The sequence below is a fragment of the Balaenoptera acutorostrata genome, chromosome 4 (assembly GCF_949987535.1).
Source record: "Balaenoptera acutorostrata chromosome 4, mBalAcu1.1, whole genome shotgun sequence".
In the NCBI taxonomy this organism is placed as follows: Eukaryota; Metazoa; Chordata; class Mammalia; order Artiodactyla; family Balaenopteridae; genus Balaenoptera; species Balaenoptera acutorostrata.
This window is the reverse complement of record NC_080067.1, coordinates 82,730,799-82,758,144: the sequence shown is the minus strand read 5'-3', so window position 1 is coordinate 82,758,144 and position 27,346 is coordinate 82,730,799. Positions and strand designations below refer to the sequence as shown.

Sequence of the window (27,346 nt, the reverse complement as noted above, 5' to 3'; positions counted from 1 at the left end):
TATCTATTTTACATTTGGTAGTGTATATATGTCCATGACACTCTCTTACCCTGTCACCTCTCACCCCACCCCCTCCCCATATCCTCAAGTCCATTCTCTAGTAGGTCTGTGTCTTTATTCCCGTCTTGAATGCAAAGCAGGTTGCTCCCAGCATACAGGTGGTGTTCTGCTGGTGACACATGAATGCTTACAACTGCATGTTTTTGTCTTACAGAGTTGTCTTGGTTCAACTGGTGCCTTCCCGGGTCGTGTTTGCTCAGTCTCCTCCTTATTCTGTGCTTCAGGGAATCCTATGACAGACTCTATCTTGATGTGGTTGTCTCAGTTTAATAGCACAGACTTGAAGGAGTTTTTAAAAAGAGACTGGAAATCAATACTGCATACTGCACATTTGCTTGGAATTGCACATCTAACAGGAAAAAGAAAAAGAGAAGAGAGAAACTTCATTCAGAGGTTTTGTTAGGTTACAGATGATCACATTAATTTAATTACTGCTAGGTAATAATAATGTGGAACTTGAGTGATAATAGTGGGTTTAAAAACTGTATCAATGGCGTACGTGTGCCTGAGTCTGGGGTTAGAAGTGTGATGTCTTACACAGAAAGCACTACCTAGATAATTCCCTCTATGTTTTGTGCCAGTGCTAAACTACTGATTAATTGTAACTATGAAAAGAAATAAAGGGTGTCTATTACATGAAGATAACTCCTTCCCTAAGCCACATATCAGAATAGGAAGAAATGCCACTAACTTCTAAAGAAGTTTAAACCCTATATCAGATTTTAATTATAAAATAGCCAAGAGGTGTATCAATGATAGATATTAGCCACCTGTACACTACATTTTTTTCTAATAAAGCCATTTCTTATATGACTCCTTATTTTTAATTAGATCGGAAACCTTTGGCCACCTTAATTATGGTGATCAAGTGCTTTCCAGTGACTGCAGAGCACATACTTTGTGTCTCAATCTTAACTTATCCTTGTTTCTGTGAAATACAATTTCATCTGCTAGGCTCTTAAATGATTAAATTAAATGTGACTAAATGTTTAATACAGTCCCATTAAATGCTGTATGAAAAATGTAATTTCATTCCGATTTAGCACTTTGTTAAAAGTGAAATGACAAATCCCATAGAACATCCTGTGTCTTCGGGCAGATATATATGTGGTGGCATGGGATGGAAAAGCCAGCTCCAGCTGTTATTTACCAGGGTTGCATTTTTTTAAATGACCCTTGTTTGAAAATAACAATTTATAGCATTGAAACTTTCAGATCTGTTGAGTGATTTCTGAATTACTTTCTTGTATCTCAATTCAGGTTATAAAATATTCAGTTCTATATAGAGTCAGTATATTTGAGAGGGCAGTATTTTGCCAGTACCTGCCTTCCTTCTGTGGATGACAGCTTTTTCAAAAATAATACCCACTGGACAGCTCTCAGACGTGTATTTCACTATGACATAAAATATGCTCTGGTGGGGTTATGATATTACCACTATTCAGATTTACATAATTCCCCTCAGGCTGGAAAATCAAACACTTTGTCAAAAAGTCAAGAATGATGTTTTATCTTCATTGTTCTCAGCTTCCTCCAACCCCCTCTCCTTTTTTACTCACTTGAAATTGTATCTTCATTGTCAGCTAAATATATATTATTTTATTTGTCTTCTTCTGGACAGCAGAGTGTAAGGCAGCTCCTTCTATTAGCCAAGGTGGTGAAGTATGGTTAAGGGAACCTGGTCAGCACTTAATTGACTCATCTCCACACATTCACACACACCATCACACACAGTCCCAGATACCCCTCCTTTCCCCCTTGGTAAGTCGAAGGCTATGCTTTTACTAACCTCGGTCCTAGAGGAGGATGCTGTTACCGTCAGGCCTTGTAAGATCCGAAATTGTGCAACCTGGAAAGTAAGAAAACCCTCAAATTTAACATCTGTCTTCAGTCACCTTTAGACCATCCCCCTTTATAACCACCCTGCTAATAACTTAGCAGCCAGAACTGAAGGAACTGAGGAACTTGCTAAAGAGAAGAAGAAAACCTGTGAAAGCTAGGCTTAGTTCCTGTTAACGCTGTCATTCTTCTTAAATAAAAATAAAAGGAAAGCAAAGCAGAATTCTTAAGGGTAATTGAAAGCCAGCCAGTCCAGGTGTCAATAGTCCATGACCCAGGTGCTAAAACAACCACCACCCCTTCCTGTTTAGAATGAATCTAGAAAGATGAGGGAAGAGTTATGATGCATTTGGTTTTAGTCAGAACTGTTGTGTTTTAGGACACTCCTATATAAAATTTTGCTATAAGACTTCTCATACAGAGCATTTTAATTATGGTTAGTTCTACTTTTAACACAAAGTGAAAAATAACATTAAAAAATATTACCTAAATGACTGATTAGTTCAAAGACAGACCAAATGGGTAGTGATTTTAAATTCTTGCATTGTACCAGGCACCAACCACTGTTTTTAGCATACGTGAGATGAGATGAGATGAGAGGTGTCCCTGTCTCATTTACATCTGCTTAACTCCTCCAGCAGATAATTGTTCTAATCACAAGCTGCAGCTGTTTTAAATGATCAAGATTTCATATACCAAACCTGATAGAGAACCAAAATCTTCTAGGGGTGGGGGGGAGGATTACACATTATTTACTTACTGTATATTTCATAATTTTTTTTTTTACTTTTGTATTTCTCACACGCATCAAAAGACCAGCCATAATCTTTGCACTTTATAAACAAACATTAAAGAGTCCTGATGAATTTTATAATTGAAAAAAATCTTAACCCTCTACTAATCCAAGCACTCATTTTAGAATTTATAGGAACAGCCCCAGAGAGGTAAAGGATCTTGCCAAAGGTCACAATCCTAGTTAATGACAAAAGTAAAGCTAACTAAAACCCACATCTTCTGACTCCCAAAGCAGTCTTCTTTTCTCTGCCTCAGAGAATTGCAGCTTAATTTGGACATTTTGGGGTGTTCGTGAGTACTCTTCTCATGTTCAAAAACGATGGGGCTTAAGAGTAAAATACTGTTAAAATTAGGTGATTGCTTGATTTCTAAGTAAAACCCATCTTTTTTCTTCATCGCTATCCTGTTGGTGCTCTAACATCTCTAAGTCTTAGCTTGCAGTGAGTGACGCGATCTGAAAAGTTTCTGATGAATAATTCAATCCTCATAAACCAAGTCAACAGCATTATTAATTGGTAAGGACATGTTATAGTGTAAGTTCCCTGTGGCTTATCAGTGAATATTTCACAGTTTATGGGAAGAAGCATTTTTTAGTATGGTCCCTGGTGGAGATATAGAACAGATAATTACATACACAAATGCATTTCACTGGAGGGTAGAGCTAATAAAATAACAAGAGGGAGTCAAGCACCATTTTGTATATTTAAGCATATATGGCCTAAGGGCCACGTTTTATCATAGATCATACATTCATGTTTAATTATTGAGAATGTTTACAGCTTGCCTTTCTAATGAGGGATTCAAGCGAAGAGATTTTAAATTGAGATTAAATTCTCATCTACCCATCTTTTAATTCCTTTTTTTTTTTTTTTTTACTATTTTTACTAAAATCTAGGCATTCATCTTGCTGTTTGCATAAGTACAAGCTTCACTTTAAACTCAAGATCAAATGCAAGTGCTTAGTAGATTTGTTTTAAATTAATGTTAAAAATCACATTAATTCCACATTTGTCCCAGAAACAATAAGTACAGGAATTACTGTGATTATACCATATTATCAAGCAAGTGCAAAAGCTGTGACATGAAGAAAGTGTCCTATTAAAAAAGCAATATATAGAAAACTATGAGGAAATTTCATCAGACCTATTTCATAAATGTAGGAAAAATAGAATTCCACTTTAATTTGTATGATTATAATCATATAGAAAAGAACGAGATAAAGCTTATTTCCATACTGTCAACAGTTTGCTAATCTGTTGGGAAATAGAAACAGTACTGAGGGGGGAGAGTGTTGGACCATCCCAGAAGAACGAAACTTGACAGGGAAAGTTTTAGGTGCTCTTTTAACAGCATCCATTGGGTAGTTAGTGCTCAATAGTGGTGAGTGTCTGCTCAGTAGGCAGACATCTTGGCCATCCTGAGCACTCGTTTCCTTTCAGGTGTCCTCCCGGTTCAGTTGGAACCTCAAACATAGGAGATGACCTCTAGGAACTAATACCAAGGCCCTTAAGCGACTCTTGAGGGTGTCACCTCTGGCCAGGGGATGGGAACGATAGAGGCTGTGGGTAGAGAGCGCAGGCAATGACATGCCCTAAATCTCTCCCCTGAACCACTTCTCTTTTTATAAATAATTTTAGTTTGCTCTTGGTCAGGACTGAAACATCAGCCCCTTGTTTCACCTGACAGTTTCCTGAGGCTCTTTGCTTGTCCTCACTGCCCTGTGCCTCAGCTTTCTGAACACCTGCATGAATCTGCCCTCTGTTCCATCCTGGTCTCCGCTTCCTTGAGCTGACTTCCTGGCATAGGCTTCTTTACCCTCAACCCCTCCCTAAGCTCCAGGGCCGAAAACACAGTCTCCTTCCCGCCTAGTAGTAAAACCATACACCCAGGCTGCCCTCTCATGAACAGGATGCTAGCATGAGCAGAACATAAACAAATCCAGGCACTCCAGAAAGATTTAACAGTTATTCTCACAGCCAAGTCGTATAAGTTAGAATATTCCCCTGAAATGGGAAGGGAATTACAAAAGTCTCTAACAAGTTTCTCGTGTTATTATTTCTTATACTTTTATTTTTTATTTTTTTAATGCCTTTTGTTTGTTTATTTATTTATTTATTTATTTTTTGGCCAGGCGGCATGCGGGATCTTAGTTCCCCGACCAGGGATCGAACCTACGCCCCCTGCACATTGGAAGTGCGGAATCTTAACCACTGGACCACCAGGGAAGTCCCTATCTGTTGTACTTTTAAAATGTGGACTAACTTGCCTTGTGTAGTCTTTCTCTTGTGTCTTGGAACCTGGTAGGCCTCAGACAATAGCCTTCCATCTCAGCCAACACTCAAAAAGAGAGCAAAAAGCCGCCCCACCCTAGCTGCTCTGTTCATTCAACAACGGAGAATTAATTTTTTAAAAACAGCTAAAAAATGAAACAAACCATGAAATTCATTTCAGCAACCTTGGAAAAATGATAAAAACACATCAAACCATTTTAGCTCTAAACATGCTACATTTGGTACATTGCGAGGCTTGGGGCTCCAGAAGGGATGCCAGAAGATCAGCCCTACAGCACAGCGCTCTTGGGGTTCCCCCAGGTTCTTCTAGTTTACAAGCGAGGCTTCTACAGTCTTGATCAAAATGGCAAGAATGACTTGGAGGCACTTTTGATTTACCTTAATGTTAGAAAATGATACTTTTTTAAACTACAATTTAATTTAGACTTCCTCTAGTTCAGATTGGCTTACTTCCCATTTACCTGGAAGAATCGTAGAATCAGAGACGAGGATTTAATCCAACACCCCATTTTACAAATAAGTAAATAGAGAAGCTTTCAGGTTAAATGACAGCTCAGTTTTAGCAGATCACTCGACTCCTACACCAGCATTCCTTCCATAAGTGATCAGTGTGTTAACCAGAAATAATTTAAGTAAAATTTCTTTCAAATTTTTGAAAATTAAAACACGTGAGTGTATACCCATTATAAAATACCAGTACAGAAATATAAAGTGTAGTCTACCTCCAAACATGCTGGTTGATCCATTCTCCTTTTCAGAGATGATCCCTATGAGTCCTTTCAGAAAATTTTCTATGCATTTACCTACACCAAGTATAAAAACTTAGAGAGGATTTAAAATCAACTCATCTCAGGAACTATTTCTTAAGACCATGTTGGCATTAACACTTGGGCAGGAGTTTCTGAGCTCCTTATTTTTCTCCAAGACAAATCTGTATCAAACGTAGCAGTGGTTAATGGAGACATTTTACAGACCTGGTTATGTGCCATCAAGCTCTATCATATTCTGAAGTTTAAAGGTGAACTTCAATATGCAATATTGGTTTTCTTATTGGAAATATAGTCAGTTTTTAATGCTGCCAACTAAGGTCCATGCCCCATGAGAGAAGAAAATGAATGATCCACCCCCAAAATCCAAGCGGATTTTCTTGACAGGGTTTTCTTGGCTGTCCATTTCAGCAGAGGCACGCCATACTGTAGAAAGCAGAAAGTCGAGAAGACAGCTTATGCCATCCCATTTTTTAAAAAAATAATAGCTAATGAAGATTCTGGTAATCCTTAACTATTTTCCTGGTCACCTTCCTTAGCTGTTCTAACTTTCAAGCTACCAGTAAAATTGATGAACTGTAGTAGGACAAGAACTTAGCTTTGTTTGGTCGCTTCTTTCTTTCCTGTCATCTTTCCCATCAGGCTTTCCCCTTTCTGGTTGTATCTTCCTGTTTATTTCTGACTATGCTTGGAAGCAAGCTGTGTGAAACCCACATTGTCTGAGTTGCCCATATTATTGAAGAGAGCTGGCCAATTTCTTCATGAACTAGACTAGAGAGGACAGAAAAAAGCCCTAGCCTAGAGCCCCAGGGCCCAGCTCGTGGCCAGGCCTGGTGTCTTCAGCTGTTTAACCCTGAGCAAGTCCCTTCATTCCTCATTTACCCACAATTCTAAAATGAAGGAGTGAACAAAGATGTTCCCTAAGGTCTCTTCCAGTTCAGAAATTCAGGTCCATTCTTTTTAAATATTAGGAAATGACTGACGTACATGCACCTGTTTGTGCAGTAACCCTCCTCCTGTGAGTCCCTACACGTAAACACACAGACTCTTCCACCACACACACATTCAGCAACAAGAAGAAATGGCTTCTTCATTGCCTGTGCTAGAAGATAAGCTATAGGTACTGTTTATTTCCCCAAAGGACCTTATATATGAAATGCAGCGTTTATTAAATTTATCAAATGTGATACGAGAAAATCTGTCATCTGCTGTTGAGATAACATCCTGGGAGCCAGGTCAGAGTACTGCATTTGCTTACTGGAATCAGGACAAACCAGAAACCCATCCTTTGGTTTGGTTTGATTCATTGTGAGTCAGCAGTGACTTGGCACCTGTAGAAATCAAACTGTTGGATCAGATGGTAAAGCTGATCCTTGAACTGATATTTCTAGAGTTACAGCACCGAACTGATATTTCTAGAGTTACAGCACCGAAGAATTGTAAGTTGCGCTACAACAATGTCGTCTCTAATGGCCAGATTCTGCCAGTAGAGCTGTGCATATATCTTTTATAGAATGAGAACAGAGGTTTAGTAGGTCATGTCTGATCTGTACCCAGGTGTTAGGAAACAAGGCTTCACTGAAATTGTAACATGGGCACAAAAGCTGTCAGAGAAATGAACCAAAAGTCCAGCCTGAGAGTCAGGAGGCCTGGGTTTCAGTCTCTCTCTCCAGGGCAGCTGCTGAGCACCTTGGGGCTTTGGAAAAGTCACCTGCTCTCTCTGGACCCTGGCTTCCTCTAAAATAGAAGGGTCAAGTGGATGTTCCTTTTTGCTGAAGAGTTTTATAGCATCTGATATACACTTATTTGGTCACACACAGACCAGACAGAAAGTAGAAAACAACACAAGTGCAATACCTTGCCACCGGTCCTTCCAGTTACACATTATCTTTTCAAACAAGCAAGGAGCTTCTACAAGGAAGGCCCCCTTAGTCATGCATTATAGGTGCCAGGCAGTTATGGAAACTCTCAGGCCATCGACATATCCACTATTCCTTCATTCACGCTTTTATTCATTCTACATACAGAGTAATTACATGTGTGCAGTGTGTGCCTGTGAAGGAGAATCAGAAAAACAAAAGATGTTTCTACCCTTCAGGACATTTTAGACAGATTTTTTAAAAAACAAATACTCTCCTGAACTAGCAATAAAAAGGAATAATGAGAGTTTCCCAAATAATTATGCATAGCAGGAACCCAAATTTTTTTTCTTGTACCATCATTAACCATAACTGATTTCAAGGGAAGGTATTCTGTTCCATTGGAATTTCCACCATAGGCAGAACCTGTATCTGTCTGGGATCACTGAATCAATTTTCACGTGAGGAATCCCAAGCCTTCCCATCATCCCATGGCTGGGGAGTGGGTTACTATTCCTTTAGGAAGTTGGGAAGATTGTTGGCACCTCCAGCTTCCTCTGAAGACAAGACTTAAATACAAACACACCAAGATACACATAAGGCCTTGTGCGTTTCCTTTCTAAAAGGAATTTGAATTTTAACAGAGAACAAAGACTAAACACCAAAAGAAAGGGTTTCTAGTGATAGAACTTGGGACATCAACTCATCAGAGAGAGAAGGGCTGCTTTGGGGGCAGGAGACTCTATGGGAGCCCTTCAGCTGTGTCCACCTGTAAATCTAAGCCACACTTGAGGCATCGCTATTGCAGTCCTGGCCTTCTAAGCCCTTGCAGAAACCCAAAGATGCTCAAAAGGGCAGGTTTTAGTTCTGCAGATGGGTTTATTTACTGCCAGTGTCCCCACCTCCAAATTTACTTCCCTCTTTACCAGAAGTAAATCTTTTGGAGGCTTATGAAAATCAAGTATTAGGAAAATTCTGCCCCCATCCTACTAGATTGCATCTACAAGTCCCAAACAAAATCACTTCCTTGACTTACATGCATATAAGCTCAAGGAAGGTCTGTGACTCGGAGAAGCGGCCTAGAAGAAGTCAGGGCAGGTGTCTGATCCCACCCCTCCTGCTATAGGCAGAACAGGGCTGCCCACTGGAATCCTGCTAAAATGAGGGCTGTGCTGGGGTGGTCCTTTTCCTCTCAGTCCTTCCCTGAACTCACTAATTCACATTGCACTGCTCTTCCTGATCAATAACTTATTGCTGAGAAAATCAGTAAATGATGTAAATGTCGCCAGTGGAGCCGTCCCCCTCCATGACCCCACTGTCCTTTCAGTCTGCGCCCCAGAATCCTTGTTCCGTGTCCCACAGAAACGCAGTTACCCTTGTCCTTTTCAGGGAAAAAGACATTGATTGAGAGCTTAGCCCTGACATTTCACCCTCTTTTATCTCAGAACACAGAAGCCCCTTCACGTTTGTTGTCTTTTTTACTCAAGGTTAATATAGATCCCCAGGCACTGGCAACTCCATGCTGCATTCTGTTGCCTATGATTGTCCTTCCATCTAATTGGGCGAAAGGCTACTCTAATGAACCAGCTACTGATTCCCTTACCTATTCACTCTTTTATCAGTATTCCTTTACCAGTAAATTCTTTGTTATCTAGGTCCTAAAATTTATTTCATGTTTTTTTAAATTTTAATTTTTTCTTACAAAATTGCTTCTTTTATCTTATAGCAGACTGTGATCTTTTTGCTTCTGAGTACTTTATAATACAATTCGAATATAATAGAACATTATAAAATAAAGCCAGGCAGGGATTTCATCCTAACCACTATTAAATGCTGGGAGAGGCAGATCATATTTTTTTAAAAAGAGAGGAGAGCTGGGATGGAGGAAGCTGGATCTCATAATTCAACCAGTATATTTCGGGCTCCTGCTGCATGCTGAGCACAGGGCTAGGCTCTGAAGATGCAGAAACAAATAAGACAGCATCCTGGCCCTCAGAGAGATTCATATTCTGATGAGTCCATTCATAACAACTGTAATTCAAACCTAGCAACACCCCCAAAAACCGTTGGAAGCTTTGTAGCTTATTTCTATGACTGTCTATGGGATCGTACTCTGTTTGGAAAAATACGCTCTAAATCCTGCTTTCTTGGGCCATTAGAAATCCATGCTTGTCCCTAATCAGTTTTGTTTTTGTTTTTGTTTTTTTTAAGAATTTGAGGCCAAGACATGTATATTCTTTTTTTTTTTTTTTTTTATGGCTGTGTTGTGTCTTCGTTTCTATGCGAGGGCTTTCTCTAGTTGTGGCAAGCGGGGGCCACTCTTCATCACAGTGCGCGGGCCTCTCACTATCGCGGCCTCTCTTGTTGCGGAGCACAGGCTCCAGACGCGCAGGCTCAGCAATTGTGGCTCACGGGCCCAGCTGCTCCGCGGCATGTGGGATCTTCCCAGACCAGGGCTCGAACCCGTGTCCCCTGCATTGGCAGGCGGATTCTTAACCACTGCGCCACCAGGGAAGCCCCCTAATCAGTTTTTATAGTTACGTGTAACCTTCATAGAGTAAAAAAAAAATGCATCTGGACAGCTTTTGAAGTGTCAGGCAGAGAAATCTGTTTTGATGGCTTGAAAAGAAGTGGAAAAGTTTTAGGGAAAGCTAACAAGCTTCCAAAGAGTTCAGATCTGCTAGTGTTCAGACATGGGATTAGGCAGAGGGAAAAGCCTTCTAGCAAGAGGGAGCTGGGGCCATGTAAGCATGGAGACCCCACTGAAGGAGTTAGCGAGATAGAAGCCAGGCTACAGGCGTTTGTTGATATGTCTGCTGAGTGAAAGTGGAGAAGGAGGTTTGGAGGCAGGGAGTTGTGGTGGAAGCAGAGTCTGGAAAACAGAACCCCAAAACTGGCTTGTTCTCAGAGTCATCTGGCCCAGCCTCCCGCCTCCAAGCACATCCTGCCTGTGCTGTCTCTGGCCAACTGCTTTTTCAGCTCTCGAGGGATGGAGATTCTACAACCTACCCTGTCATCTGTTCCAGAGCCACCCCGCTCTGCACTTAGAAGTTCTTGCTTTTAAAGAATGGAGGCAGGAGAGAGGTGGTCCAAAAATGGGGAGACAGCAAATCAGGGCAGAGGAACTGTCATGGAGCTTGGAGATGGGGACCGTCTCTGCTTGGAGACGGGGACCTCACACCCCAGGGCAGGTGGGGACACTAGAAGGGGAGCCAGCCATCTGGGAACCGCCCTCGCGGAAGCCCTGTCTGGCGGAGCGGAGGTTCCCGTTCTGCTCCACAAAAGCAGTGGGAATCTAGACATCCGCCGCCTCTTATGCCTTCAGTACCCTATTGCATTTCATACACTCTGCCCGAGTCATTTCTTTTCATACCAATTCTTGGATGCAAAGAAATCTTGGGTAGTCCAAGTGGATTTTAGAGCCAAGTAAAGTCACCATGTCTTACTCCATTCAGACTTTTCCATCTGCCTTCACCCTCTCAGTCACACCCCTAGAAGCAAACCGGAAAGTCCTTGCAACCAAAATCACTATCTGAAAGCCCAAGAGCTTTCTTGTTCTCCCTCTGTTCTCAAGCCACAGTGTATTGGTCTGATTTTACTCCATTTATAGTTCTCTGGCTTTCATGGCTCTGCACCACATGACAGAGCAGGAAAGCAAGCAGAGGCCGGGGGATCAGGTGGAAGGAAGTAGAGGCAGGATGGCTGCAGAAGCAGAGCAGAGACAGCTGCTGACGCGGGAGCCTGCAATAGTCCCATGGCCGCCGTGATCCACGCTGGGGTCCTAGTGTGCCGTACAGGCTCTCGCAACCCCATTCCCTGGGTTTCCTGGAGGTGGCCTTTCCCTCAGCCTTGGGCCTCCCCTTGGCGGTGAGTCTCACTGCAATTCATGCCCTCCCTGTGCCCTCCTCCCAGTCCCAGGCTACACTGAAGCCCCTGACTCCTTTTCAGTCTGCGGAAGAACAGAGTCCCTGCCTGTTGGGATCTGGTCCACTCTGGGGATGGTTTTTAGCTGAAACTGCTGCAGTTGAGCACAAGAAGTTCTGACTGCCAGAGTGAAAGAGTACTCCAGCAGGCTGCAGCAGATTCCCTGCCTCTGGGGCTGTAAATAAGAGAAGGGTCCAGGACCGTCCCAGAGGACTAAGGATAGACCAGATGATCTCTTGAGATTCCTCCCAGCTCCAGAACCTGACTTTTAAATAGCAACACTAAGATCCAGGTGACATACAGGCTCCCTGACAGCAGGTGCTCCTCCTCCCGTGACACCCCATGTACCTGGGCAGACATTCTTCTCCCAGCAGGAGACATGGTGCAAAAATAGACAGGTGCAGGGAGGGGGCTTAAAATCTGCCCACGCTGAGCCTTGATGCCAGGGGATGTGCATATCTGCTGGCCCAGCTCTGTGACCTGGTGGGTCTATGCAACTGTCAAAACATGAGTGTGTGTGATAAATTCCCCTCCGACGCTCATCACAACTTCTGAGTGTTCTGTGCATTTTTAAAAAATTCTTACCATGTAAATATTATATTACATTTTAATAAAAAGATTTTTTTTTGCATTTTACTTTTGTAATATTTGGGGTTTTATAGATTTTTATTTTATGGCCAAGTATACTTTTGTAAGGAAATGTTGAAGTCTTGAGTATTTTTATTCTTTTCAAACTATAGTTAATGTCAACTGTAAGCACTGATAAATATTATTCATATGTGGCTTTCCTTCCTTTCCATCGGGTCTTTTTAAGGAAATGTGTTTTGGCATAGCATTTTATTTAAAACTCTGCTTCATTTTACACATTGTGAATACTGAAGATTCTGAAAAATAAAGATGCATTTAAAATCTCTGTGCTGTTACATTTTAGAAATGGTAAATGTGCATTGCTTTGCCAAAGTGGTAATGAAATGTTTAATGGTTTAGAACTCCTAGTTCAGAATGGGGCTTCTAGTCATTACTCACAGTACGGCGCCTCCGTGTCAGCCCCCGCTTCTTGGGAGGGTGCACATGAGAATGGTGATTTCCTGCTCAGCTTGGAAATATGGTTATGTTGACATTATAGTTACTGTGCTGTGGTTTTGCAATAAATGTGTATTGAAAGCACTTGTGATGACGTGGTCCGCGTTTTGTTTCTAATCAAACTGCAAATGGCAGTAGGAGTGGAGCCAAAGCTCCTTGAGCATTTGGGCAGCGAGATGTGGTGGGAAGAAAAACATGAGTTTGGGAGCAGGACAGGCTGGGCCAAATCCTGCTCCTCCACCGACAAGCCCTGAGACTTGGGAATTCTTTCAGCACTTCTGGAGATCCTGTGTTCTCATCCATTAAAAAATAGAGCTAAAATAAAGGAGGGGGATACTTATACATTTTGTGATGATGGGATAAAGTGATGAACCTGACAGACGTGGCACGTTTTGGTCGTCTGATAAGTGTTATTGGCCTTCTTCCTTTTCTTCCCTCTTACGTCCCTCCCAAAGTCTTCATTTAAAAAAAAAATTAATATTCAATTTAAAAACATATTGACCTTCTGAGTAAGGTGATAGTATTAACTATGTAAGGATTAATAACTGTTTCTAATTTATCATAGAAGTTAATTCCCAAAAATGTTGATCACAGCTGGATTGAGACAGTATTTGGGAAACGTGGCAATGTTTGTATAAGCACACCACATTATAAGTCTACTGGCGATCCAAAGGGATTTGCCTTTGTGGCATTTAAAACAAAAGAACAAGGAGCAAAAGCTCTGAAGGTAGGTCCAGAGTCATCACAAAAATGTGAAAACACTCATTTTTGTAGTTTCAAAGCAGGCACATCCCAGGTTAAGTAGTGGGGAGCCCGTTCTTGGAAAAACTTGGAATCATGAACATCCGTTAACCTTTTGGAGGAAAGTTTTTCTTAACCTTCCTGGACTAGTTATCAAATAGTCCTGTTCTCTTCTTGAAGTTTCCAAAGTCTTCATTTTTGAAATACAGAAAACTATAATGCTTTCTTTACATCTTGCTATAAATGTTTTTAGTATAGAACAGATCAAAACTGTATTTTTGTTTTATATCCTTAACATATCACGGACATTTTCCCATGACAAGGGAAACTTTTATAATTTGAAGTATTTAATTTTATTGTTGGACATTAAGGCTGTTTCTGCGGAATACATTGTTGTATATTTCTCCTCCTTCTACTCTCTGATTATTTTCTTAGAAAAGATACCTAGAAGGAGAATTACTTGGCTCAGGTATGAAGACTTTTAGCTCCTAACAAGTATCCCCATATTAATTTAATTATTTATCCAGCCTCAATGGAAAAACCTGTTTCTTCTCTACACTCAGTACTCACTTCTGACCCCAAATATGTGGGTTTCTCCACACCAAGCAATTCTCCAATTCTCAGCAGACACCAACAGTTGAACTCACCACTGATACTAACTGCTTGGAACAGGGTAGACCCCACAGGTTAAGGGCTCAGTCCCACAGGAGTACCCCTCTCCTCCCTCCTCTTTAGACTCCAATTGCAAGTCCAAGTTGTCATCTCTGCTTCTGACCAGTGAAAGGCTATAAATCACGGTTCCCTAATCAAAAAATGGGCAGAAGACCTAAATAGACATTTCTCCAAAGAAGACATACAGATGGCCAACAGGCACATGAAAAGATGCTCAATATCACTAATTATTAGAGAAACGCAAATCAAAACTACCATGAGGTATCAACTCACACCGGTCAGAATGGCCATCATCAAAAAGTCTACAAATGGGGGCTTCCTTGGTGGCGCAGTGGTTGGGAGTCTGCCTGCCAATGCAGGGGACACGGGTTCGCGCCCTTGGTCTGGGAGGATCCCACATGCCGCGGAGCGGCTGGGCCCATGGGCCACAGCTGCTGAGCCTGCGCGTCTGGAGCCTGTGCTCTGCAACAAGAGAGGCTGCAGCGGTGGGAGGCCCGTGCGCTGCGATGAGGAGTGGCCCCCGCTTGCCGCAACTGGAGAAAGCCCTCACGCAGAAGCGAAGACCCAGCGCAGCCAAAAATAAATAAATAAATAAATAAATAAAAATTAAAAAAAAAAAACACATTATTAAAAAAAAAAGTCTACAAATGATAAATGCTGGAAAAGATGTAGAGATATGGGAACCCTCCTACACTGTTGGTAGAAATCAGTGCAGCCACTATGGAAAACAGTATGGAGTTTTCTTTAAAAAAACTAAAAATAGAGTTACCATAAGATTCAGCAATCCCACTCCTGGGCATATATCTGGAAAAGATTAAAACTCTTATTTGAAAAGATACTTACCCCCCCAATGTTCATAGCAGCACTATTTACAGTAACCAAGACATGGAAACAACCTTAATGTCCATCAACAAATGATTGGTTTAAGATGCGAGGTGTGTGTGTGTGTGTACACATGCACATACATAATGCAATATTATTGAGCCATAAAAAAGAATGAAATATTGCCATTTGCAGCAATGTGGATGGACCTAAAGATTATCATCCTAAGTGAAGTAATCAGAGAAAGATAAATATTATATGATAACACTTATATGTGGAATCTAAAAAATAATACAATAAACTTATTTACAAAACAGAAACAGACTCACAGACGTAAAAAACAAACTGGTTACCAAAGGGGAAGGGGGGGGCAGGGATAAATTAGGAGTTTCGGATTGACAGATACACACCACTATCTATAAAATAGCTAAACAACAAGGATTTCCTGTATAGCACAAGGAACTATATTCAATATCTTGTAATAACCTATAATGGAAAATAATCTGAAAAAGATTATATATATATAGATATAAAATATTATATATAATATATATATAAATAAAACTGAATCACTTTGCTGTACACCTGAAACTAACACAATATTGTAAATCAACTATAGTTCAATAAAAAAAGAAAATGAGGGGTTCCCATGATGCCCTCCTTGAGGTTGATAATTTGCTAGAACGGCTCACAGAACTCAGGAAAACAGTTTCTATACTAGATTACTACTTTGTTATAAAAGGATACAACTCAGGAACAGCCAGTGGAAGAGATGAATGGGCCAGGGTATGGGGGAAGGGGCATAGAACTTCCATGACCTCTCCAGGCACGCCATCCTCCCAACACCTCCATGTGTCCACCAACCCGGAAGCTTGGCTCCTCAAGAAGCCCTTCAGTTAGAGTTGTTTATGGAGGCTTCACTACAGGCACAATCGATTATATCATTACCCCTTAGTGATTAACTCAAACTCCAGTCCCTCTACCCTCCCAGGAGCTTGGAGGTTGAGGCTGAAGTGCCAACCCTCTAATCACCTGGTTGGTTCCCCTGGCAACCAGCCCCCATCCAGAGGCTATCCAAGAGCCCCCAGCCCCTGGCCATCATTACCATACAGAAGACATGTCCTTCAGAGATCCCAAGGGTTTTGGGACCTGTGTGCCAGGAAGTGGGGGCAGAGACCAAAAGTCTATTTCTCATTGTGTCACAAGTTCCATTAGGTTCCACCAGCAAATGAGTTATTCATAATTTAAGAGATTCTGCTCAGGTGGAAAAAATAACAAGGAGAGGTGACAGGAGGGCGAATCATACTGGCCGCTCCTCCTTCCTGTTCTTCACTTCTCATAAACCACACACCTTGGCATGGGCCCTGATACAACCTATTAGTTCTTTCTTCCATTAAAACACTGGACCTGGCTTCCCTGGTGGCACAGTGTTTAAGAATCCGCCTGCCAATGCAGGGGACATGGGTTTGAGCCCTGGTCCGGGAAGATCCCACATGCTGCGGAGCAACTAAGCCCATGCACCACAGCTACTGAGCCTGTACTCTGGAGCCTGTGAGCCACAACTACTGAAGCCCGCGCGCCTAGAGCCCGTGCTCCGCAACAAAAGAAGCCACCGCCATGAGAAGCCCGCGCACCGCAACAAAGAGTAGCCCCCGCTCGCCTCAACTAGGAAAAGCCTGTGTGCAGCAACAAAGACCCAATGCAGCCAATAAATTAATTAAAAAAAAAAAACAAACACTGGACCCGATGATCTTTAAAAGCCTGATCAATTCTGAATTCCAGCAAGTAAGAGGCAGAAAGGAGGCAATGCAGGAAGATGGGCTGCACCCCGCAGGCCTACAAACCCAAGCTGTACTTGCCCAGCTTCAAGACCAAAGAAAGAGCCCAGAGTCAGCAACAGAGACATTAGTGGTTTAATGGATGGGGGAGCTTACATGTCTGAAGCAAGGTCCTGGAGCAACACCCCACGGTGTGTGGCAGACAGCAGGCAGGACCTGGAGGCAGGCTTTTTTCCCAGGGCAGTGGGAGATTACTAGTTGAAGGTGAATTGATGTCAGGTGGGCTCATTGGTTACCTGGGAAACCAGCAGAGGACCATGCCCCCTCACTGCCCCTTTGATAAGCTATCAGGTGGAGATGTTCTGATCTAAAGATTAGAGCAGCCATTAGCTGGGCCCAGGGGGGCAAGTATGTAGGAAGGTCAGTCATGTGAGTAGGGTGTAGGCGAAGTAGGCGTTGGTCGAGCAGGGGATGTACGGAGAGCAAGAGAACAGCCATCTTGGGTGTCCTGATCGTACAGAAGGGATGGAGGGAAGGAGGGAAATTCTCAAGTTCAGATAAATGGAGATGGAAAGGCCCTATATGGGAGACTTTGTTTTCTTTCACAAGTGGTGTCTTTCAGAGCTGTTTCATGCATAATTTACTGGACTGGTATCATTTGTTCCCCAAAGGAAGCTAGGGCGTATTTTGGAATTTTGTCAACAAAACAATTTTTATGAAGCTCAAGCCCATGTTTTCCACATTTCCATATTCGCCTGCCATATCAGTAAACAAAGGATGTTGTGGGCATCAAGCAGCCACTACAGCTGCCCCAGACTGTGCACCTTGAGGGAATTCATGATGGAGAAAAACGGAATACTGGCCCTAGATAGTTAAGGTGCATATCAAAGGAATGATTTCAGTGAGCCCAGACTCTTGCATCTTCTCATACATAGAAAAGCGCAAAATTCATTAACTTGAGATGTCTGGTTTTCTTTAATTAATGGTAATCTTTAATGTTCCGACTGTCTGGTTTTTTATAAATTTATTTATTTATTTATTTTTGGCTGTATTGGGTCATCGTTTCTGTGCGAGGGCTTTCTCCAGTTGCGGCAAGCGGGGGCCACTCTTCATCGCGGAGAGCGGGCCTCTCACTGTTGCGGCCTCTCCCGTTGCGGAGCACAGGCTCCGACGCGCAGGCTCAGTAGTTGTGGCTCACGAGCTTAGTTGCTCCGCGGCATGTGGGATCCTCCCAGACCAGGGCTCGAACCCGTGTCCCCCGCATTGGCAGGCAGACTCTCAACCACTGCGCCACCAGGGAAGCCCCGACTGTCTGGTTTTTGTTGCAAAACTATATATCCTGGCTCCTCTCTTACTTCTTTGGAGCAGTCCCTCAGAGCTATCTGAGAGGCCGTCTTCCAGGTTAAGTCTCCGGAAATTTCGCCAAATAAACCATAATTCTCAACTTTTAGGTTGTGCATTTTTTTCAGTCCACACATATTTACTTTGACATCCCAGTGACTCAGATTGCAGAGACAAACCTAACCCCCATGCTTAGCTCAGTAACAATGGTAACAATTTTGGGTGCTTGCTAAGTGCCTGATACTGTTGCAAGCAGTTTCCGTGCTTCAGCCCTCACAGCAAACCCAGAGTAGGTTCTATTATTAGCTCCATTTTGCATAAGAAGAACAAACTGCCCAAGGTCAAATTGGTGGTGAGCCAGGGGTTGTATTTGAGCCCAGGCTGTGGCTTCAGAGCTCTGGGCCCCCACCAGGAGGCAGCAGGTCCTGGATAAAGCTGTGTCTCTCACACACACACACACACACACACACACAAACACACAAGTGAAGGAGCTTTCCCAAGGGCAGTGTATTTGCACTGCCGGGCTTTGTACAAGGCCCTGTTCTAGAATCATTTTACTCTTCACAACAGTCCTGCAAGGTAAGTGTCACTGCTCCCATCTCACATATCACAGAGCTGGTAAATGGTGGGTCTAGAAGTCAAAAGTCCACGATCGTCATGGATAGGCTGGGACCTGGGACACTTTACGGGAGCGCTTGCACCTGGACAAACATCTCCTCGAGCAATGGAATACAAAGAAACTAGAAGGGACTAAAAATAACTGCACTCATGCAGCAGCTGGGGCAATTATGAACAAGATACAAAAAGGCCACAAACTAACTACCATTTCTGAGGTGCCTAGAGCAAAAGCAGGGTACCCTGTGCATGATCCCTGCACACAGCACCACCAAGAGGGTGGGCGGGCCACCTAAGCTATGCTTCCTGCCCAGCCCACAGACCCACCCTTGTTGTTACCCCCATTAAGGACCCAAGCAGCTCCTCTCCCAGGGAGCAAGGGCACCTGTTACTTGTTTTTGCTGCTTCGTGCTGCAGCTTCAGCCCCAATAAAGCCTTGCATGGAATTCTCATCTGGCCCCTTACCAATTTCTATTAATTAAAGAAAGAGTGTAAGGGACCAGGTTAGTGACAATCCCTCTGTATCAGGAGCCTTCAGACCAGGGCATGTGAGTACAAGAGGTTCACAGCATGATAGATTTAAGGAAACCAAGTACTGCCTTTCCTCAAACCATCTGAGACAGCTGCTTCTGACTCGAGGTCAGGGCTGGGTTCTGCTGTCCCACTTCCCCTTTCATAGTTGTCCTTTTCTCACTTTACAAATAAAAGGTGTATCTCTCACAATTAGCAACACTACTATGGAGGTCCTGGGGTGTAAAAGCCTTCCCACTGCCAGAAAAGGGGGGGAGGAGGAAGGATAATTAAAAATACATGTGTCCAACATATATATATTATAACGGAATATTATTCAGCCATGAAAAAAGAATGAAATCTTGCCATTTGCAACAACATGGATGGACCTAGAGGGTATTATACCACACAGAAACAGAGTCAGAGAGAGAACAAAAAGGTGTTTGCCAGAGGGGAGGGGTGAGCAGAGGAGAGAAATAGGTGAGGGAGACTAAGAGGTACAAACTTCCAATTGCAAAATAAATGTCACAGGTATGAAGTGTACAGTGTGGGGAATATATAGTCAATAAATATGTAATAATATCTTTGTATGGTGACAGATGGTAACTAGACTTATCAGGGTGATCATTTTGTTATGTGTAGAAAGATCGAATCACTATGTTGTGCATCAGGAACAACATGGTGTTGAAGGTCAATTATGCTTCAAAAGCAAACAAACTCATAGAAAAAGAGATCAGATTTGTGGCTACCAGAGGTGGGGGGCAGGGAGGAGGAGGAACTGGATGAAGGTGGTCAAAAGGTACAAACTTCCAGTTATAAGATAAATCAGTACTAGGGATGTGATGTACAACATGGTCAGTATAATTAATACGGCTGCATGTCATATAGGAAAGTTAAGAGAGTAAATCCTGAGTTCTCATTGCAAGAAAAAAATTTTTTCTATTTCTTTAATGTTGTAACCATAAGAGATGATGGATGGTCACTAAACTTATCGTGATAATTATTTCATGATATAATTCAGTCATTATGCTGTACACCTTAAATTTTGATGTGCTGTATGTCAGTCATATCTCAATAAAAATGGAAGAAAAAAATATATGTGTCTGCAACACCTCCTGTGACGAGTTATCATGAACCTAGGGTAGGGCTTCACATCTGTCACTTTCTTACACATATTTCTGTTACAGACAATGTGGCATTCAAGTGGGGTGCTTTGACTCATGTTGAGATGCATAGAATTCAGATGTAGTATAGAACAGGAGAGCAGGAAGGATGACAATTGTTGTTTAATAACCTCACCTTTTCCATCCCCCAACTTCTGTCAGAGATCTCCAAACTTCGGAGGGAGAGTTCCAAGAAAGCAAAGCAGGCTGAACAACAGTGAGAGACGGTAAAGGTGTCAGGACCCTATTTCTCCCATGTGACCTGTGCAAGTCACGACTGCAGCCTTATCTAACTGTATCTGTCTTAGAATGTTCAAGATTGCAGTGAAGCACGCTGCTTTGGAAGCTCATCCTCTCTGCCTCTTCCCCACTCTCAGCTGGAGGAAGAGCTTTGAGAGTGTTTGTTTTTCACCCAGCCCTCCATGTGGGCAAAATCGAGAGCATTTCAAATTGGGGGAGGAAGGGATTTCCCTATGTACTTCAGACAGCTGAATAGTACACCTTCAAGTAAAGGAAACATTGTAAGAGCTAAGCTAATATTTTATATTTTCTTAGGCATTTATTCACGCTTTTAAACAACTTTATTGAGGTAGAATTGACATGCAGTTAGCCTCAGGTATTTAAAGTATACAATATAAGCTTTGTGACGCATGTACATACCCATGAAACCACAACCACCATCAAGATAAGTGAACTTATCACCCCTTTAGCATCCCTCCCTCCACCTCCCCGTCACCATACCCCATCCCTCGGCAATCACTGATCTGCCTTCTGCCATTATAGATGAGTTTTCGTTTTCTAGAATTGTATATAAATGGAACAATACAGTAGATATTCTTTCTTTTTGTCTGGCTCCTTTCACTCGGCATAGTTGGCATAATTATTTTGATACTCATTCATGTTGCTCCATGCATCAATATTTTGCTCCTTCTTATTGCTGAGTATATCCATTGTATGAATACACCACAATTTGTTTACCATTCACCTGGTGATGGATATTTAGACTGTGTCCCGTTTTGGGCCCTTACAAATAAAAGTGCTGTGAACATTTGTGTCTTAGCTCTTGTGTGGACGTATACTTTCTTTTCTCTTGGGCAAATACTTATGAGTGGAATGACTGGATTATATAGTAAATGTATGTTTATTTAAGAAGCTGCCAAACTATTTTTCAAAGTGGTTGTTCCACTTTACATTCTATCAGCGTGTAGGAGAGTTCCACTTATTCCACATCTTCATCACACTTGATATGATCAGCGTTTTCAGTTTTAGCCATTTTAATAGTGTGTTATGGTACCTCATTGTGGTTTTAATTCATGTTTTTCTAATGGCAAATGGCATCTTTCCACATGTTTATCTGGCATTCATAAATCTTCCCTGGTGAAGGGTCTCTTCAAACCTTTTGCCCACTTATGTTGAGTTCTCTGTTTTCTTATTACTGCATCTTTATAGTTCTTCATATATCTGGATTCGCCAGTATTTTCTCCTCACCAGTGGATTACCTACCTTTTTTTTCGTTTGGCTGCACCACACAGCTGTGGGTCTTAGTTTCTCGACCAGGGATCGAACTCGGGCCTTTGGCAGTGAAAGCATGGCATCCTAACCACTGGACCACCAGGGAATTTCCAGCCCAATGAATTATATTTTAACTCTTTTAACAGGGTCTTTCAAAGAGAAGTTTTTATTTTGATGAAGTATGATTTATCAATATTTTCTTTTATAGATTGTGCTTTGGGTGTCATATAAAATCCTTGCCTACCCCAAGCTCATGAAGATTTTCTCCTATTCTTTCTTAGAAAAGTTTTATTGTTTTTATTAAATTTTGTCAAAAGATTACCAAATACCATAAAACCACACTCATCCTTTACTTGGGTACAAGCTTCCTTGTTATCACTGCCAGCTTCTCTATCGTTTTAAATTCCTACCATAGATTTCAATGTCCACACTCTACCAGGAATATATTGTGGATTCTTCTGTAAATAACGCACTTGACACTAATCATTGACGCATGCTTTGTTAAGTCCTAATACTCTCACTCTCTCTGTCTCTCTGCTGTTAATCTTTCTCATTCTAGTGATAAATCACATTTATTCTAAACTGCTGCTCTCTAAAATATAACTTTACATTTAATAATTGTCAAAATTCAAGTATCTCTATGTTTGATGTTAATAATAATCATGATATCTTGATCCCAAATAATTTTTTAACTTATAAAAATTTTTTAAAATTAACATTTCAATTCACATATATATTTTAGTTGCAGAGAAGTATGATAGTGCAAACAATAAAAGACTTTCAAGCTTAAAAATATATTACATTAGGATGAAATTCTGTGGGAACATATAATATACACATTCGAAGGGAAAAAGGAACAATGTAAATTTTCCAGTTGTGAAAGTAGAGCTCTTCCTATATTTTTTTAAAATGCTCTGTTTGTTAGATGCTATTAGTTACATTTAAAAGAACAGTTTTATTTTTAAATGTCAGTATTTGCAATATGCCAGAAATTACATCCTTTGCAGCTCTTCAAGCTATGATGAAAAATTCTAGATATCAACGTAAAAATTGTAAGGGTGGGGCTTCCCTGGTGGCGCAGTGGTTGAGAATCTGCCTGCCAATGCAGGGGACACGGGTTCGAGCCCTGGTCTGGGAAGATCCCACATGCCGCGGAGCGACTAGGCCCGTGAACCACAACTACTGAGCCTGCGCGTCTGGAGCCTGTGCTCTGCAACAAGAGAGGCCGCGATAGTGAGAGGCCCGCTCTCCGCGATGAAGAGTGGCCCCCGCTTGCCGCAACTGGAGAGAGCCCTCGCCCAGAAACGAAGACTCAACAGAAGCCATAAATAAATAAATAAATAAATAAAATTTTAAAAAAAAATTGTAAGGGTGTAACTAAATTTTTCAAAAATCTTTCAGAAAGTATGTAGTTTAAAAAGAAAAAGGTAATACTACTACTACTAATAGTCACCGCTCTACCTCACATAAAAGAACTAGCGGTGGATGCCGGGTGCTGACTGAGTGCTGGGCGTGCTCCTGGGAGCAGGGAGATGCCACGCTCCGGAAGTGCGTTTACCTCGGCACATAGACTGTTCCTGGATGGGGCCCAGGCGTCAGACATGAATGTCTCAAACTCCTCTTTTCTCTAAAAGGGAATTTAAAGGTAAAGGCTGTAGATCAAGTCAGTCTTACACCCTGTGGTTGGAGAATCTCCTCAGCAGGGTACTTGGGAGAAGGCAGGAGGTGGAGGAGAACAACGGGCCAGGAGAGAAAGTTCCGAGCCACACCCACGAGGCCCACCAGGCAGCGCGCTCCTCCAGTTACGAGAATCCTAGTTACCTCAGCCATCTGGAGCCAAGAGGAGGGGCAGCAATCCTCGCCCCACCCCGCCTCCGCCTGCCCATCTCTGTCTGCTCCTTTCTTCTATTGCTACCTGCCAATCTTTTCATTCTCCAGCCCAAATCCCACAGAAGCCAACCTGATTGGTTTAGCCGATTTCCCTCTGGGCTTTAGGCAGAGTCCTTCCTGCCAGGCCACCCTATGGCAGGTGCAACCAATCAGTGGCCATCCTCCTGTAAAAACCAGCCTAACGTTGCTCGTCTGATGGGAGGAAGGCTGGTGTGGGTGTGGGGCTGTTTCAGAGATTCGGGAGTAATGGACTCGACAGGACTCATTTATTTGAGTGTCTTTCTCTGTGGTTGAGATGGAAATCTTGGCTTCCCCATGCTTGCTTGTCCCAAGCCCCTCCCACAAATCAAGTAAAAATCATGGCCCAGGGACCATGGTCCTATACAGACATTAAAATGAAGATTAAGAGAACAAAGGAACTTTCTAAATTGGAAAAGGTGCCCTAAGCAGCAGGAGGGACCCTGCTCCTTGCCCAGTGGAGGGTCAGGTGGGAGCCACGGAGAAATTCCAGGAGCATCAGACCTTTTCCCAGCGCCTGAAATAAGGAAAGGGGTAGAAGAAAGGAGGGTCATGGTGTCCCAGGCAGCTTTGATGCAGAGGGTTTTGGGGATCCCTCTGCCCAAAATCTCTGTCTCACCTGCCAGGTAGAGTTCCTCAAAGTCCCAGCCTCATTTACTTCTTTGAGGTTAGGCCTTGAAAGCCTTAATTATAATGCAGTGTCAACCAATCACACCGAAGCTGGATTCTGCTTATCCAGTTAAGAGAACAGGGACCCAGGAAACCTATGACATTGAGCAGACAAGGTTTGATGGCAAAAAAAGAACAGGTGTGGTGGGGCCCTCATAGGGGTCTGACCAGGTACCTGGGGGACCAGGACCATGGTGGGGAGGAAGGAAGAGAGTGCCTTGGAGATGGAGGCACAATGAAATCACCTTGATTGATTCTCTTTCCCCCAGATTGAGCCCAACCACTAAAACTGGAGAACTACCTCTAAAACAGAGAGACAGATAAAACCAGAAGGTGTTAAGTGAGGTGCAATAAGTTGGATAATCTATCAAATTTTAAATGTGTATACTCATTGAGTAATTCTGTTTTTAGGAATTCATTCTGCCATTATAGTTGTACATATACAAGGATAGTCTTTGCAACACTGTTTGTAACAAAAGACTGAAAATACCCTCAAAGTCTATCATTAGGGGTTGGGTTAAATAAATGGTGGTTTAAGTTTTAGGAAAAGAAGACAGCCACAAAGCACTCTGCAGGAAGATGGGCAAATGGATAGGCTGGTGCTGAGCAGTGTGTGCCCATGGCCTTGTATGTTGCCTGGAATGCACACTGGGGCAAATGCTAAGATCAATATTGGGTTAAAACTGAGGCCAAAGCCAGATATCACCATCTCAGAACAAAACATCTGGGATTCAGGAATTAATCTGAAATCTCATCCCAAAGAATGTAAATATTCTTATAATTTTGCTATTAAAATTATATTAATATTAATGAAATCAAATAATTAATATTACATATTTAAATTTTAAACGACGTTACAGTACAGGAAAAGTAATTGCTTGGCGTAGTCAGCTGCAGTTTTGTGGTGCTGAGTAGATGCTCACTTCACTGAGAACAGTAGAGACGCCAGACATTTTTTTGGATACTACATTTTCCTGGACTTTTTTCTTTTCTCCATTCCTTTTATGTTCTTTATTATGTCTAGATTAAAGGTGATTTATCATGGAAATTATACATGATTTGGTAATTTTTTCTGCCTACGAAATGTTGAAGTAGAAAAACTGACATTCTTTTCTAGAAATCCATTTTCATAAGATGTGAATTCCCAAATAGAATTTATTCTTGAGAGACTCATAACCTAAATGGAATTAAATACCAAAATTAAACATAATGGTTAAAGGTTATTTTGTTTAACATAATGAATGACAGACACCAAGCCAGTTGGCAAATACTAGAATTATGATTTAATCAAATCTCTATTATTGTGCCCTGTATTTTTTTTTTTTTTAATTTTTGGCTGTGCTGGGTCTTCCTTGGGGCGCACGGGCTCTTCGTTGCAGTGAGTGGGCTTCTCTAGTTGCAGTGGCTCTCAGGCTCAGTAGTTGCAGAGCGCGGGCTTAGTTGCCCCGCAGCACGTGGGATCTTAGTTCCCCGACCAGGGCTCGAACCCGCGTCCTGTGCATTGGAAGGCAGGTTCTTAACCACTGGACCACCAGGGAAGTCCCTGCCCTGTATTATTTTAAATTAACATTTATTAGCTCACAAAGACTGTAATGTTTTCCTAAAGTTATCTAGCTAACGTTCTCTCTCAATATTCTTTTTAACTCTGAGTCTTGTTTCCTATTTATTTGCTATTTTAAAGGGCTTAATTGTGTTTGAACATAAAATTATCAGCTTTCACAATCATTGTTTATTATTGGGGCATTTTACTCTTACAGTACTAAATATGCATATATAGTTCAACTGACTAATCGAATTTTAACATATGAAGCATAAAGAGATTTTCACTTCAAGATTCATCTAGACATTTATAGTGAGTGTTATCTATTAACAATAAATCTAAATGGCATGCCCTGTGCATGTCACCAGAGTTGATGAGCTGATTGAAATACCAGTAACCTATGTAACCATGGCTGTAGCTCAGGTACAAGCTCAAGGGTGCTCTAAATGATGAAGTACACATTCAGCTATTTATGTTACCGAACGCAAGTCTGTGTGCCTGATGCACAGTGAGGGCAAACAACACCAAAATGTTGGAGTTTGGAGCAGATAAAGGTTTATGGCAGGGCCATGCAAGGAGATCGGTGACTCATGCCTTAAAAATCCAGAACTCCACAAAAGCTTTCAGCAAAGCCCTTTTATAGGAAAGGTGAGGGAGGGGCGTGGTTAGTTGTTGCAAACTTCTTGGTGTCATATCCTTTGTTCTTGAGGTCAGGTCACGGTCAGGTCACAATGTTCCTGTAAACCTCCACCAAAACAAATGTTATTCTCTGTTCTGAGGAGAAAGGGCAAGGTCCCAAGGCTCAACCTTCACCCTCCGAGGTCCAGGTCCTGGCTAAGAGGAGGGGGTCCCTGCGGGGGCTGGCTACCCTCCCTGGGAGCATTCATCCAGCACCCAGGCTGGGTCCACCCGCCAGTGCCCAGGCCCGGCCCACGAGGCAGATCTCAGCTGGTGGCGCCCTCAGGGCCAGGTCCCCAGACCCTGCCCAGCTGTCACCACTGAGGACACCCGCCAGGCCCAGCTGGCCCTCAGGCTTTTCATTTACACTGGAGAGACTCATTTGTGTAGGATCAGGAGTACATGTTGTGTCGAATTCGCCAATCAGGCGAATTCCCAGCTCACAGTCGCCCTTCTTTGAGAACAGCCCACCACAGAGGCGGACCTGAAGTAACAACGTGCGACGTCCTTGCAGCCTAACCCTGACCTCTGGCCGCCTCCTAGGGGTAGACAACCGGTCTTGGCTGTACCAATTTTTGAAACTTGAATGGAGAGACTGAAGCTGGTTGAAGCTGTTACCTTAATGGCAGTGTCCATATACTCCAGTTGCTGAGGCCTCCATGGACTACGGCCCCATTAGGTCGCAGAGCTGGGTCCTGGGCCCGGCCAGTGGTCGGCCGTGGCGAGCGCTCTGGAGCTCTGCGGGACACAGCCCTCAGCCTGTCCCCGGAACCCCAGCT

The 27,346-nt window shown here is 42.5% G+C and overlaps 1 protein-coding gene across 4 annotated transcripts in view; it reads left to right on the top strand.

The window, feature by feature from the left end:
- Positions 1-21,319, top strand: part of SLC49A4 (solute carrier family 49 member 4) — a 125,327-nt gene extending 104,008 nt beyond the window's left edge. For 2 of the 4 annotated variants that reach the window (XM_057545423.1, XM_057545421.1), the window contains one exon: positions 215-4,819. In XM_057545423.1, the coding sequence (XP_057401406.1) occupies positions 215-330 (116 nt within the window). In that variant the 3' untranslated portion in view covers positions 331-4,819. The other 2 variants (XM_007175648.2, XM_057545420.1) reach the window with 2 other exon arrangements.
- The last annotated feature ends 6,027 nt before the right edge of the window (positions 21,320-27,346 follow it).